The sequence below is a fragment of the Tubulanus polymorphus genome, chromosome 4 (genome assembly GCF_964204645.1).
Source record: "Tubulanus polymorphus chromosome 4, tnTubPoly1.2, whole genome shotgun sequence".
NCBI classification, from domain to species: Eukaryota; Metazoa; Nemertea; class Palaeonemertea; order Tubulaniformes; family Tubulanidae; genus Tubulanus; species Tubulanus polymorphus.
Genome location: NC_134028.1, coordinates 23,572,885 through 23,589,124, shown reverse-complemented (window position 1 = coordinate 23,589,124; position 16,240 = coordinate 23,572,885). Strand labels below are relative to the sequence as shown.

General features: G+C 36.9%; 2 protein-coding genes across 8 annotated transcripts; one reads left to right on the top strand and one right to left on the bottom strand.

The window, feature by feature from the left end:
• The first annotated feature begins 30 nt into the window (after positions 1 to 30).
• Positions 31 to 4,102, top strand: LOC141904329 (gamma-glutamyl hydrolase-like). 3 transcript variants are annotated; one of them, XM_074792914.1, is made up of 9 exons: positions 31 to 190; positions 518 to 629; positions 701 to 751; positions 872 to 956; positions 1,702 to 1,840; positions 2,292 to 2,401; positions 2,638 to 2,731; positions 2,984 to 3,121; positions 3,577 to 4,102. In XM_074792914.1, the coding sequence occupies exons 1-9, from the start codon at positions 112 to 114 to the stop codon at positions 3,714 to 3,716; spliced, it is 948 nt and encodes a 315-aa protein (XP_074649015.1). In that variant the 5' UTR covers positions 31 to 111; the 3' UTR covers positions 3,717 to 4,102. The 3 variants fall into 3 exon arrangements, with proteins under 3 accessions (XP_074649015.1, XP_074649014.1, XP_074649016.1); XM_074792913.1 differs by lacking the exon at positions 1,702 to 1,840 and adding an exon at positions 1,525 to 1,666; XM_074792915.1 differs by lacking the exon at positions 1,702 to 1,840 and adding an exon at positions 1,343 to 1,481.
• A 399-nt stretch (positions 4,103 to 4,501) lies between these two features.
• LOC141903279 (eukaryotic elongation factor 2 kinase-like) lies at positions 4,502 to 16,207 on the bottom strand. 5 transcript variants are annotated; one of them, XM_074791369.1, is made up of 16 exons: positions 16,074 to 16,207; positions 15,847 to 15,903; positions 15,143 to 15,725; positions 14,637 to 14,674; positions 14,380 to 14,551; positions 13,910 to 14,056; positions 13,102 to 13,356; positions 12,454 to 12,702; positions 11,455 to 11,472; positions 10,940 to 10,999; positions 9,761 to 9,907; positions 9,130 to 9,318; positions 8,495 to 8,619; positions 8,065 to 8,243; positions 7,671 to 7,801; positions 4,502 to 7,348 (listed from the first exon to the last, which is right to left on the bottom strand). In XM_074791369.1, exons 3-15 carry the CDS (start codon positions 15,659 to 15,661, stop codon positions 7,677 to 7,679), a joined length of 2,223 nt encoding a protein of 740 aa, XP_074647470.1. In that variant the 5' UTR covers positions 15,662 to 15,725; positions 15,847 to 15,903; positions 16,074 to 16,207; the 3' UTR covers positions 4,502 to 7,348; positions 7,671 to 7,676. The 5 variants fall into 5 exon arrangements, with proteins under 5 accessions (XP_074647470.1, XP_074647469.1, XP_074647473.1 ...); XM_074791368.1 differs by having other exon boundaries at positions 15,143 to 15,903; XM_074791372.1 differs by lacking the exon at positions 10,940 to 10,999 and having other exon boundaries at positions 15,143 to 15,903.
• Between the last annotated feature and the right edge of the window lie 33 nt (positions 16,208 to 16,240).

Sequence of the window (16,240 nt, the reverse complement as noted above, 5' to 3'; positions counted from 1 at the left end):
ACACTGGAATTCTCTTCCGGATTCCCTACTGTCATGACCGAGGGTTTCTCGTGACACATTGCACTCAGTTGACAGTCCTGTGACTAGTGACAACAGTTGGGTAGCTGTAAAATGAAGCTGTTTGTAGTAATTCTATCTCTGGGTTACTGCCTTAACTCTGCAGTTGCTTTGAATTTACGACCAATCATTGGTAAGTCAACAATAATGTAGCTATTGTATTGTTTTCCTAAAATAGTTTATTTCTTTGTCATTTCATTTTCATTTCATTTTCATTTATTTGACAAACATATGATCATTTATATAATACAAAAACAACAGATTATAACGTTATAACATAAGTTTGTCTGGGGATTCAAAAAATCCGTTAGGATTGTCCAGTTGAATCCCCGAACATAAGAAAATTAAACAGTTGTTCACCATCAGTTCACTCATCGAGTATTTTTCTTACCTCTGTAATAATTGGCCCCTAGGCATCATCCCAGGCTAACTCTGTTAAACCTGACTATGATTTTTTTAGGGGTTGCTGCACAAGAAACTGACAAGTCAAATTGGAAACATGGCGATTCTTACATTCCTGCATCGTATGTGAAATATCTTCAAATGGCTGGTGCTAATGTGGTTCCTATCAAGTAGGCTTGCATTAGGTAGAGACAACCATATTTTTAGTTGAATATTTGTTGTATATCGCTTATATTTTCAGAATCAACCAGCCCATGGAATACTATGAAAAGTTATTCTCTTACTTGAATGGGTATGTAGTACCGGTATTATATGGCCATAATTACTTCCTGGTTTATTTCTTGTTGGGGAATTCTATTTTTGATAAGGCCTATGGTATTAATCAATCCAGTGTTGTTATTTCTATTTTTAGAATTCTATACCCTGGAGGTGCTGTTGATATTGTGAATTCTGGTTACGCAAGAATCGGTCAAATATTCTTCAAATTGGCTGTTCAGGTAAATAATCATTTGTCAGGGTTTGCACCGAGAGTTCAGTTTGCTTAACTGTTCATTAAAAAGTCTAATATTATCTTGCTATTTATGCTTATTCTAACTTAAAATGTTGATTTTGAATGTTGGTTGATGAAACTATTTCCTCTTTTATTTACACGTTTAATTAAAACAAAAATAACCCCTACAGTCTATCTGTTGTCCTCTCTCTCTCTTGCTCTCTCTTAATATCTAAACATATATCTAGAATTGGTCTTGATAATTATTAACATTTCTTTCCGTATCTGCATTTCTTGTGGTTTCGGTGCAAATGAAACTGGAAAAGAAGGTCAAGTACCTGTTCTTCGTGATAGTTCAGCGATCAGTTGGCTAAATACATGCATTCGTTTTAGGCTAGAAAAAAAGGTGATTATTTCCCCATGTGGGGCACTTGTCTCGGCTTTGAACTCTTTACCGCTCTTGCTGTCGGTAAAAATGTGCTTAAAGCAGCGCATGCATCAAATTATGCGATACCACTGAACATCTCGAAAGGTAAGAACGCAACATCCCACAACCCTTTTCTCCCTTTTTGTAGGCGCACGACGAGAGAGGGGACTTTTTTCCTATGTGGGGTACCTGTAACGGTTTTGAGTTGTTAACTGCATTGGTGGTTGGCAAGTATATCCTCAAAGCTACGGACGCGGAAGATATTGCGTTGCCTCTAAATGTAACCACAGGTGAGGAGCTCATCTGACTTTCATCTGAATTTTAGGAAAATAAAAAAGGTGTATTTTTTCCGATGTGGGGCACTTGTATGGGATTTCAACTTCTAACGGCACTAGTTCTCGGTAAAGATGTTCTGTTAAAAACAGATGCTATGAACATTGCAATGCCACTAAATTTTTCTAAAGGTAAAAGGAGTTTCTGCAAATTTCACCGAATCATGCTTCGCTTTTATAGGAGCTTTGTCCTCCCTCAGCAGGGATTCGAACTTCATGGCATCGCGACATGGCATCGTGCCTAACCTGTGCTTATAGTGCAATTGAGCTGATCAGACAGGATTCGTACCATGGCAGAGTCTCTTGATGTCAACAGGTTCGAATTCCTGTCGGGGAGGATGAATTTGTACAGAGTTGATACCGGGTAATATCATCCATGCTTTCAGTAAATTCAAACTGACCTGTAATTGATTCGATTTTGGGGAGCTTTCATAAGCGAAATGATAACTGCACGCTGAGTTTTTAGATAAGCACGCTTTATCATTTTTCGTTCACAAACTGCACTTTCTAACTTGCTAATGTGCATGATGCAATTAGTGTCATGAATAGGAAATGTTGATCCGGTTTATGTAATTCATTACAGGAGCCACTACTGAAAGTCGTATGTTTTCTCATTTGCCGAGTGATGTATTGAGGATACTTCAGAAAGAAGCCGTTACTGCTAATTTCCATCATTGGGCGCTATTACCAGAGGTATGTAACCGGGCCATACCTAGCATTTGAATTTTTTGGGGGGGGGGGGGTAGAGAAACCCGAAAAAGGGCGCAGTTCTATTGGATATAACAATGAAATCTGCAAAAAAGGCACTTTTCCAAAATTTCTGGGGAGGGGCAATTGCCCACGCTATGTACGACCCTGCGTATGGATGCTGACAGGTATTTTTGTGTTTATTAATGCATAATTCTATAAGTTACCTTGTAAATTTTCAGACATACAAGCAATATCCACAGTTACATGATTTCTTCAGAGTGTTATCCACTAATTATGACCGAAAGGGAGTTGAATTCATCTCAACGATGGAAGGTACTATAATATTCTACTGTCAACCCCTGATAAACTGCCTGATAAATGTGTGATTTAGGATTCCTGTTGTTAAGAGAGGACAGCGGTACATAAGGGGCTCATTTACTAATTCTAAGACAAAATATAGATCATGATGTTATGTTCTCTTTAGGTGGGGGTGGCAGTTTATCAGAGAGGTTGACTATACCATACAATTACATGCACCTATTGTAGAAAGTGCCATGAGGTCTTATATTTGAAATTCATTTCCAGCCATCTCCTATCCATTTTACGGAACTCAGTGGCATCCAGAGAAAAACGTATACGATTGGAATGGTAAACATACATCTCCACACACTCCTAATGCCATTCGCATTGCGCAATATTTCGCTGATTTTTTCGTTAATGAAGGTAAGCAATTTGAAACAAGCATTGCTGAAGATGACTAGGATATAATCGAAATATCAAATTAACTAGCGGTATTTGCTCAAGGAAACATTTCGGATTCTCTTCTCTTTGTTCTGTGGATTTTGTTATATCGAAAATCACTGTTACACATGGACACACAGTGTTTTAACAGTATTATTCAAAATAAGGCTTAAAGAATTATGCATGTACGGTACCTTGTTTCTCCTAATTTGGCCGGTCACTTCTGTAAACTGCAATAAAATTTGTGATCGGTTCATTTTTAAAACTGTTGGGTCTGTTAGCTTTGATCATGAGTAATGTACATGGTAGATAGGTGGCTGGCTGGGTCAACTTTTAAACTCAGCAGAAATGAGAAACAAGGTATGAATTTTTTTTCGCCTAAGATTGAGTAGATCAGCTATCAGATTAATTCTCCTTCTTCTTCTCCATGATTTCAGCGAGAAAGAGCAACCACACATTCCCATCTCCAGAAGTTGAAGCCATGTATCGAATCGATAACTTGAATCCAATCTTCGATGGCCCCCCGACATTCGATGTCAACTATTATTTCAAAAATGACTCACTTTACTGGTTCTAGTGATATCCGGATGAAATTTTGAATTATATTGAAAATTTTGAACTAATATCATTTCTATTGCTCAATAATTTTTATAGAATATCGAAGTATTAACTATATTTGATGCATTGATCAGAATGTATATTGGTCAATAGTTTGTCTCAGACGATAGTGAATAACCTGTTTAACAGAACCTACATGTGTGATGCCTTTTCTATATGTTCTAATCTCATTTGATATTTATGAATCAATTTGATGATATTATACTATACTATTAAGATATATAAGATACAAGATATATGATACTATTACTCTGAATTTTTATAGTACGATCGATTATCAATTTATATATAAAATCGTTTGTAATTTATTTTTTCGAAAATGTAAATAAAGGTTGAATACTGATGCGTGGAAAAGGTCTTTTTCTCAAATTCATGCAATCAGTAAAAGCCGCAGAACTCTCCTTTGCCTGAGTTGAACCCGACAGGTAAGATCCTCAAATGTTTTCAGTTCCCTTTTTCTGAATGATCTCTTACTACCTTATCATATGGAATCTTATAAACTGTTCTCACATGATTGGTCAGAAAGGTTTTCCTCACGGAAATGCTATAAATGCATCTCACCAACCGCAAACTTTGAAAGGAACGCCTTAATTGCTAATACCCCGCCATCTTCGATGATAGAGGATACCCTAAAATGTGTCGCAAGACCTTCACAAATAGTCAATGGATCCGCTGCTGCCCAGTAACTTATCTTCATTGGCTTCATTCCAGACAATTGATAAGAAAGCTACATAAATATATGCCAAGTATTTTATTTTATTTTTTTTACATTTTAGTCAACAAGCTGCCAAACATTGTGACAATGCCTCAACCATTTACATATAAATTAGATATTTTGCAAAATAGCTAACATACCATTATAATACATATAGGGGGGGGGGGGTAAGAACTATCAGCTGCAGAAATCGAGGTGGAAATTGCTCAATCTACTGTAAAAAGTGATGATATAATTAATAATTGCAATGCATGAACAAAATCGTCAAATCAATTTAAGCATTCTATGCTATTTAACTAAGTATAAATACATCAAGAATGAACACACTAAATAATACATAATACAAGTTACACACGCTACATAAATAAGTGATCTTACTGTTGTACAGAGACAATAAACTATAAAATTTGAATGTCAAATATCACTGATTTGTATGTGTACAAATAGTTTGAATTATTGGCTTTTTGATAAAGTGGAGACAGTTAAAGCCCTTGACAAAATATATAACATGAAGAGTAAAGAAAAGATGTGTATTCACTGAAAGGTCAAAGGAATTGAGTAAGAATCAGCTTGGACAGACTACTTGTACTTTTCTGTCCAATTCCGTTTTCGACATAATACATTTTATCAACTATGTTCAGACAGATGGATGTGTAGAAGATGATGAACGATCCTACAATGGATCATATCTTAAGTTAATTATTATTACAGTCTAAATTCCATCTTCAGAGAAACAGATCAATAATTGCGGCATCATTTATCTACACTCTGTATCCATATTATAGTTGATATATTCGAAATTTCGTTTTTCGTAGTCCAAAATACCAAAGGCTCCATTTTCGAGGCAATGAATAGGTTACTAATACATCAGCCAGACATTATTCCTGTATACAGAAAAATGTAGGTTTTACATATACGTGTCCTTTTGATTTTCAAAAATGATTACATTGAAACAGATGGAGTCCGATAGAAATCATTAATCGTGAATATCATAAAACCCCAACCTGTTATTCATATCTATCTACACCACAATATACGATTAGATCATAGATTATAAACCTTGTGTTTTGATATAGGACACCGCCAGGAAATCCAGGCTTTGCTGAATAATTAGATACAGACTATGCACATACACACATAGCTCAAATGGATTTCAGTAGACCTAAATTCAATTGGTTTTATATAACTGTAATTGAAAACGCATTAACACAACCTAGACCATACAGACCTGATCACTGAATAGATTGTTTAAAGTTCAGCGAAGTCACAACACATTACCGAACAATAGGATTATATACAAATTTCGAAGATAAAGCTTTCAATAATTCACAGAACAGCCATGAATTAACAACAACAGCACATTTTTTTGTAGTTCATCTCATGAATATTTCGGGTTTTGAAACGAGTAATAGGTCGACACCGACACTCGTTAACACATGAATATATAGATGTATCTTTTGAGATTAATTCTTATTTGCATAAGTCTAAAACTACGATATTATTGTTGTTGGTTTTTTACGTACTTAAACATATAAAATATGAATAGATAGAAAAATATATTGCTACGTTTTCTCGAAATTATCAATCTCCGATTTCTGCCAGAGGTTACTATACTAGTAACGCAGTAAGTATACATATATAGGGTGCAAGGGGAGTTGCTTTTGTATTTTCAGAATATAAAATCGTCTTTTTCACATCTACTGGCACATTTAGAATGCACACATACCACACGCTAATGTCATGTTTCTATTTACAAAATATGCACGGATCATTTCACAATATTCAATACCGAAGAGTTAATACTTTACTGTAAATGACCTAAGAGACTGTTAAGTAATGGCTAGAATAACTTTTCGACACATCCTTTTACAATACTCATTTCGTATAGCCACCTGAGTTAGTAAAAGGTGATCAATTTGACCAGGAAATATCCAGGGATATTGACCGAACACTTAATACATGTATCGAGTATTGGCAAAAATCGATTAACCCTTTCGGGGCATCTACACTATTGCGGTGTATAAATCGGTGATGGGCTTTGCTAGTATACCGCATCACGGCGTATTGATATCATCAGTAATTAGATTTTATCAATTGAAAGATGGCAGCACCATGAAATATTAGTAACAAACGATACGCGCCGCGGTGTAGACGCATAATAGCGGTGTGCCCGTTTTTCCACACAGCGAGATGGAATTTTCAAATTATCTCCAGCTCTTTCGGGTAATAACTATAGTCAGCACTGAAGGGGTTAACGAAAATCAAATGTAACGACATTTCATGTGACAACATATTCAACACAAGTTAGAATGCGTGAATTAACAGCTATCTACAGTCTATATACATGCTTGACAGTCAACGGATTAGGCATAATCCAACTAACTCTTCAAACTCGTGCAAACGATATGACATAATCAATTGACATATAAGAGCTGGCAACTTTTGATATAGATTTCAGTGCGGATCAATTTCTACCTTTACGCAATAAGAGACAATACACAATACTCCCTACATAGCAAATGCACATACATTGTCTAACATCACTTGATCTGTATTTGAGGACTAATTAACAGAGCTCTTTAAGAATACCCGTACCCTTGATGAACATCAGCTGTTTGTATTCTCAAGTGGAGATGCTACTACAACAGTGCAATTCATATCGTCTACCAATACTGTATTTCTGATGAAAAAGACCCATCGAGAGGGATACTAATACTAATATAAGGACCTGAAGGGATAGATACTTATTCTTTGAAATGATAAGGATAAAGAAAGGGTAGCTGAGATTTCGAAGTCCCGAAGTCGAATTTCAGCAGTCGTTTTGAAAGTCGAACAGTTCACGTATTCACAGTCGATTCAACATCGTTTCCACCATCCTGAAACAAAATTCAATAATTCATCTCAAATCAAGACCCGACTTTTGGAGATGTTTAATCTCATTCTGTGCTGTGCGCTTTCTTGATTAGAAACTTACATCAAAGGCAAACTGTAAAATCATCAAACTATGATGCGGGATGACAATGGAGCGTCCCGTATCCAAAGAGGATACTGTCTAGATTTGTATAAATATTGTATCAAAAGCCTTTGATGTGGGATACTGACAATTGAGGATCTCGTATCCTGAGAAGATACTCTTAAGAATCGTATAAATCAAGCCTTGTATGATTTCTAATATCAAGCGGTATTCACAGTGATTACCTGTCTCTATTCTTCTTCATCCTCTTCTTCACATTCAGCCCACGCCTCTTCTGCTAACATATAATACTTAGCTGCTAGTTTACCATTCATTGCTGCGGTAGCGCTGTCTGCGGCTGATGTGTATAACTCCCCTACAATGTACAATATCACAATCAGACGAATATCAATCTATGATTTAAAGTACAGCCAACCCCCATATACAGCCAACCCTGCCTACCGCCAGGTTTTCTCGATGTACAACTCAATACAAATAAATAGTCTATATAGTAAAACACCCCTGATATACCGCCATACTCTCTATACCCCGAAAAATCGTTCTGCACCGATGTGGGCAGTATATCGGGGGTTGACTGTATAAGGTTTTGGTCCGCAGATTGTGCCATGTTTAAAATACCTGACTTATTAGGATCAGCTATCAATCCATTTCCACCTCGCCTCAACATTTCAGCCAGTTTAGCTTGCAGGATATGTATGGGATTATCTAAGGTGCCGTCGAACTGCCCGCTTTGATCGTTATCCATATACGTAACCGCCTTTTCATACCAGCTGACAGCTTTATTCCAATTGCGGAAACTGTGAACGATAAAAACATACATCATCATAGTCCAGTAGTCCAGGGGCTAGACATCCTACTCGATCATAACTCGAGGGCCGGTTTAGATACACGCATGTACTTCCAAAAATCAAATTACACCCTCTCAGAATGGCCATCAAAATAATAATATTTCTTGGCCCCGAACGCTCGTTTTTTATTTACACCTAGAGGTATGACTCACTCCTCGGTATGAGTGACAGACAGTATCCGCCCATGACGCACTACGTACCTCGGTCCGCCAACATTTTCACCAGTTTCAAATGATTTCGCGAGAAAAATCATCGATCCTCGGTCTCCACCTTCAGCTGCTTTTTCCATGTAATGCAAACCGATCGATATGTTCTCATCAGTAGTCTACAAATAACAACCGCAAAACTGATGATCGCTCAATACTCCAGGACTCTCCCTACCAGAACTTACTACCTGTCACTTCTTTTTGAGAGTAGATTCCCGGACAGATACGAGAAATTTGGTATCAAAAATATTGAGCAGTATTTCAACTGAAAATGAACTAGAAATCAATATGATTTTGAGAATACTAAGTCTTCAAAGTAATTGAGCCCTAAAAGTAAAAGTAACCGCGCTATTAATAGTAATGGTCGTGTGGTCTGCTCCATTTTTTCCCCTTACCCCATTATTCTAAAGAAATCTAAGGCAGGTTTCAATTGGTATCTACCAATTCCGGAATTCATTTATGGCGCGTTAGTTTCGACCAGAATACAGAATACACTCTCCCTATTCCGCAATAACGTAATCTGTAAACCTGATAGAAACGGCCGGCAGGTTTGTAATCTGGAATTTCTATTCCTAAACCGGAATACATTCAATCGAAACCTACCTAGGTCTGTTTTACGCCTAACTAACCTGAACTTCGCAGTTGATGAGCACATCTCGCGGTAAACCTAAGTAAAGTCTGGCCATTGTAATAATCGCGTCCATCACGCCGAGCTGAGCCGCGTGCTCCTCGTGGAATAACGCTGCATCCCAATCTATTTCAGCATCGTTCATCACGAATCGTCCGGCTTCGTGATATTTCGCGAGATCATGGTGAATCTACGTGATCAACGCAAGACACTTTCATTTACTTGAAACTACATTACAAGGGTAGTTTAGGGATCAGATCGATGAACTCAGGAGTATTAACATTTTTTCACCACCTTACAATTTGCTATTTCAGATTTTTCACAATAAAATACCGGGGTACCAGGGATTTTTTCACATTTTTCCCCCTAGACTTTTACATTTTTTTCACATCAAGGTACAATAAAATAGGCGGTTACTGATCCCAATCTGAACAGATTCAAATAAAATTTCTTAAACTTTAACACAACTTGTACATCAAAATATCTTTATAGACACTTGTGTTGAATTTTTCACATGATTTTTCACAGATTTTGTTACAAGTTTGAAACAGACACGCATCTTCACAGTTTTTCACATCAATCCGATCCCTGCTGTTGTTTTACTTGAAGCAGGCTCAAAATAAGCGACTTACATTGCCCAAAACGGAGTCGAACTGAACAACGACTTTGCTGCTATCAGTGCTGATCGCTGATGCGCTCCTCAAACGTATCTCATGCGCTATACACGAAGGCCGGTGTTTGCTTCTCATCGCGTTTCTGAAAGCGATTCGATCTTCCTCCTAAAAACAAGACATCAAACGAAAGAGATAATTAAATCGTAACATTTCGCCCGACAGAGCTGCTAGTCTATCAACTACGTAGCATGCGTCCTATGAGATCTGCCTCATCGGTCATACTCATAAAATGACTATGGCATTCTACGATATTCTTTGGTTTTTCTATCTCAAAATATCGGTAGTTCTGATATACGTAAGTCTGGAGGCAGTTGCTCAAAGGTTAGTTAAAGTAAACGAATGAAGTGGCCAATGGGCTTTAATAATTGTCACTATGCCACACCTCCACTGGTCAACTTTTGAGCAACTGACCTATCGTATTCTTGTATATACATTATGCCCAATACCATATTAGTAGATTATCATAAATTGCTTTGAAAATGACTTCTCAACTTATTACAACTCTTAGGCATGCCGAGAGGGTTAATGTGTAAAATTTTGCATCCATCTAGGGGATTGATGAAAAATGTAGAATTCGTTAGCAGGCTCAGACTGTCATGTGGAAAAATCTGGTTTACTTCGGTTTTTTTAGTTAAAAGAATACTGAACTCCTAAGGATAACTGAAACGAACCATCATGCATTGAAACTAGTTTCGAAGTCAATACGTCAAATAGCATAAAAATCATTCTACTTAATATAACTGATAAATACACTAAACACTATCCGAAAAAAGAAATTTCAGGTCATTATTAGTTAGTAAAAAGTAGTGCTATTAAAATGTAATATTCCGTCGATTTTCTCATGAAAAATACGCAATTAAAGAGAACCGGTTTTTATTGCGATCGAGATCAGGCAATCTACGATATATAAATACAAAAAGAACCGAGAATATGTTGGCAGGAAATATCAAGGGTCAATGGCTGTTAAATGAGTACACAGCGTACGCGGCTCGATGACAATTTAATCGGTAAACTATAAGAAAAAGCGTTGAAAACAAGGCATCGCTTTGCGTTGAAATAATGAACGTTTGCAGTACTGAATACACAATGAGTTCTACTACTGCGAACAAACAATATTTCAGTTTGACCTGACAATACCTCCTTGTCATCATCCTTAATATCATCGTCGTCGTCATCATCATCGGGGCATGTAGATGACTGAAATCAAATTGCTTGTCTCATTTTTTTTTAAATCACTGTAGTGCCCATGAACAAAGCCCCAGTGAGATCTTGAGTATGAAGTTAAATATATATATTTGTCTCAATAATTCTTTCGCGGGGATAACTCAATATCGAATAACGAAAATAATTTTTCTCAAGTGAAATATATTGCGGAACTTTGTTAAACCAGAAAAACTTATTGAATATAACAAACTTTTGACCCAAATGAGAAAATTTGGTTGCGAATAATCGATATTCTGAGGTTCCAATGATATATTTCTCTTTCGCTGAAAAAAATCATTTCGTGATAGGAAAAGTATCCCTGTCAATTACTGAGTTAGCTACGTAAATAAACATGATAAATTAATTATTAACTGTATGAATAAAAATCTAACTTTTTAATCATTAATGATATGAATAAATTAACGAATATATTAACATATATCATATACCCGTCTGGTAGATTCATTCTGTAAATGTAAGACAAAGTATTTATCTTCGATCAAAATCTATGAAATCTTTTATTAGAAGAACTTGTTTGTCGTTTATCGACCGACCGCTTTCAAACGTTGTTTTGCAGACGGAGATAATAACTACACGACCTTGACATTATTCGGTCGATTTCACTATAGGAGGTATAGTATTCCATGAAATGTTTGCCTATGTTTACACAGGTTTCACTGTTATGAGTGACGCACTTCTATAGATCTCAATACGTCTACTACCAGGAATCACAGATAGCCTATAGTGAATGACACAAATAGACAAAACAAACTTTTTATTTTTTCGAAAATTTTGGATAGTAGATCTAATCAAAACAAGATTGCAAAATGTCAGACAAAAGAACTTGTTCTTGTTCTTTCGGTCACTTTTTTCATCTGCTACCCTATTTTTCTGAGTGTTATTAGTGATATCAAAACAAAAATTGTCTCAAACCCTTCAAAATACAATCATCATTACATACAGAAAGAAAATAGTTCAAGTTTGTAAAATCTTGATGAAACTTTCAGTCCGCATTGCAACGATAATATATCATAAAATTCCACAATATGAAAAGAACTTTCAATTTTTTTAGCTTATAACTAAATTTATTATAACTTAAGTTATTCTATATTGTATTACCCCCACTTCTGACTTCACTCGGCAAGTCTCTTCTAGATTGTATATATACATATTTAGCAATTTTGTTATATTCATGAAAATGACTACGAGGATATATCGAATTGTCGAAATCAGTTAAACTAGCTTACGCAAACTTTTTGGACTCATCGTATTGTGGGATTTTATCATATATTTCAAATCGATCATTATTTCGACTACCTAACTATACACACCCACTGTATATCTATTTAACTATACAATATCTAATCATCGAACCTAGCTACTATCATCCAAATATCACGAGCGAAAGATTCCATCCGATTTTTTACAACGATTCGCTACAAACTTACCTCGGTGACCGTATCGCGATCCGACTCGCTGATGAAGCGCAGATTCAGTCGACGTTTGAACGGGAAAAACGCGGGAACTTCGTCGTTGTCGTTCTCGGAATCTAACGGACTCGCCGACTCGTCGGCGGACAGCGCGCTCGATTGCGAAATCGTGCGCTGTCGGATGAATTTCGACAGATCTATTTTCTCTTTCGGCGACGGACTCAAACACATCTCCTCGCAACCACGCACGACTGTCATCGCATTTTTCTACAAAAATATACGGAACGAGAGTTTGAAAAAGACATTGACCTTTAGATATTAATTGAATGGCTGATATAATGACTATAATGATAATATTATGACTAAAAGGCTGAACATGTCGATCCGACTTTTGAGCACTAACAGGGTGGCCACTTTTATTTGACTTGCTTTTCCCTTTTTCGAATCAATTAACGTATTCAAATACGTACAACATAGACAGAAACTGTTTGATCTAGCGATCTCAACAAATTTCCCTGACTTTCCCCTGATTTCTAAATTTTTAACGAAATTCCCTGACTCAGTAATTCTTGTTAGGCCTATGAAATAGGAAATTCTGAAAATACTGAAAATCAGGCCTAGTTGGCAGCGTTGATAATAATAACTAGTGCTGATTTTCTAACTTACATTCATGAATTTCTGTTGATCTTGTATTTCGTGACTAGCGAGATCGAACTGCGACAGTTGAAGACTCTGACAGATCGTGTTGCACACGTGTGAATGGAAGAATAAAGCCATGCCGCGCGTTCCGAGGTTGCCGTCGCCGTACTCGTTACCCTCGGACGTATGAATCTGAGGATCCGTGTACAGGTCTCCGACCCCTTGTATATCGACTACTATCAACTCGTGGCCCGAACGCTCAAATGTGAAATGACTGAACGCCTGAAAAATATCAGAAAACGTATCGAATGTTTCTTTTCTCAAATTGTATCCTAGCTACAACAGGTATCATTCATGATCTTGTAGAAACGTATAAATCAGTTTTGAGAATGGCTCACTATAGCAAATAAATCGAAATGTTAAAAACATCTTTTTAAAGTTTTTCTTTTGATCATGAGTTATACTCTCTTCAGACAATAGAATGTCTCTTATCTATAGAAACCAAAGTCGGCCTATCATTCATGATCTTGTATAAATCTCGTATAAATCTGAGAATGGCTCATTATAGCAAATGAATCGAAATGTTAAAAACACCTTTTTAAAGTTTTTATTTTGATAGTGAGTTTTACCAAAAATACATAAACAAAGAGAATGTATTTTTGGTTTTACTCTATTCAGACAATAGACTGCCACACATCTATAGAAACCAAAGTCAGAAAATATCCCTTTCTAAATTTCAATTCAACAGATTCGAACAAATATTTCTCACAGAAAGATTCTTAACTGCATCATAACTTCATCAGAAAGACATTATGTAAATCTAAGTTCAGCTTACGTGCGGTGTCAGCCTCATTTTCTCGTCTACGAAGCCCGAGTTTGAATTGTATTTGATATATTCACCCTCGATGTAGTGTTCGAGGTGATACAGCGGCTCGCCTTCGCGATTCATAAACTCCAGAATAGACAACTGGAAAATATCAACCTGTAAAACAAAACAAACAATTTGAAGCCCATAAATTCTTCAATGAAATATCATAAAAACAATTTGAATTTCATGATAGCAAAATCAAGTATCCTTGTATTAACATCAAAAATCCTTGTATTAACATCAAAAATAGAGTATTTTAGAATTGTAATGTATCTAGTTTATATTTTGGATAAATTAGGCCTAAACTACAAAATATTTTAAACCATATCAGAAATTAAGTGAATTGTTATTTCAAATTGTGAAACTGCTACCCAAAATTTCAGTGCAATAGATTTCATTTTTTTCAAATTACATCAATGATCGCTTCACAAATATACCTTTTTGGGAGGGTTGTGGCGATTGTATTCTTCGCCCCACAATTTGGCATCCATCTGAAGTCTAACATCTTCGAAGTAGACCTCGCGCGGTACTTCCTGCATGTAGATCTTCGCCACGTAGTTCTGCGCGTGTTTCCAGCCCTTGCGATTACTGAAGTTTGACTGTTTCTTTCTGTAACAAAAAAAGGAAGAGAATTGAAACTAATTCTCACAGATTTGTAAACGTAGGAAATAATATTTCTTAAAATGAAGCTTACAGACGATAACATTCTCTCATCGCTCCGTGATTGAAAGCCTGAAAATAACGATGAAAAATTGTCTAAAAAAAAATTTTTTTGGGTTTAATTATAAATCCATTTACAGCATCTACGTCTTCACTCAGTAGGGAATTGAACCTGTCGAGGCGCGTGCCGAGGGGGGGTTCATATGTAGCGAAAGACCCCGCCTAACATTTTCAGAGTGCCCTTCAAAAAGCCAGCGTAAAAAAAATCTGGGAAAATATTTTTTCGAAATTTGGAAACAAATTTCAGGTTTTTTTTCATAAAATGAAAAGCAATCTGTTCTCAAATGAATTATTCAGGTACCCAGGCACTTCACATTTAAGATCTGTCATTTTTCATAAGTGCCCCTGGCTTTTTACGGTGAAAAAGTGCCCCTTTTCTGCGGCTACTTGAACATTTAGGAGTTTCCTTGAATTATTTAGAATGAGTTTTTATGGAATCGAGACCGCGTAATAGGGGCCTATACTTTTACTGTAACTTACCGTTTTTTCCATTTTAATACAAACAGTGTCAGTGACCCAGATTTTTTTCAATGCATTGTATCTATGTCTGATGGCTGTTTCTGGTTGATACGAGTCGATATGAAACTCGGCCCACGGATCGCGTAATTTCTTCAGTTTCTGAAACGCTCTCTTCCAATTCAAACGCGGACTGCTACTCGGACTGGACGACGAGTCCGAAATCCGAATCGGGGCCGATTTCTTCGCGAAGTTCAACGACGGCATCCGCGGCAACGCCGACTTCGACAGGCGTCTTTGTCGCAGGGTCATCGGTCTCGGCGACGCGGGAAATTCGTCGGAGTCGCTTTCGTCGTCGGTGGCGACGTATTTACGGCCGTCCTCGCGACGCGTCGGCGAGCTGGGCGTCGCGTTATCATCCGAGAATAACGCCTCCATCGGGAAATCTTCATTTTCACTGAGATCGCTGTCTTCATCCTCGGCCATGTTACCGTTCTGCTGGTAAGAAGATGGAGCGAATCCAATTTCAACTAATCTCGACATTTCGCTCGTATTTCGTTTACAAAAATTTGAATTTTCCAGGTTCTTCAGCGCACTTGCAGACCGTCTAAAAGAAAAAGTTCCTTCTAAAATTTTTCCGGCTATTTGTCAGGATCGAGCTCTTTTCTTCTTGTTTCGGTCCTTCAAGGATGCCGCCAGTGCCACCCACCACGCAGGGTCAATTTCACCTTTTGTGTTGCGGAAATCGATATCGCCTTATTCTTCACCTCAAACTTCTTTGTTTTCTGAAATAAAAAATTCAATTACATTCACACCAGAAAAAAAGCGGTTAACTTGATCTTAGTGAGAAAAAAAATGAGTCAGTGACTTCTCTAAATTAAATAAAAAATAATTTTAATTTTTACCCACCCACCAAAGGCGAACACACTACAGAGATGATAGAAATACCACTTACTTCACTGTTCCCTATGAAGTTTAACACCTCTAACAGCATTCCCTATCACGGAATGAACCTGTCATGTTGCCTGAAATTAAATCCCCACGATACACTTGATTCGTGCCTTCATCTCTTGGAAGGTCAGCCATGATACTTTTTAGATCGTAGTTGACGTCATCTTACGC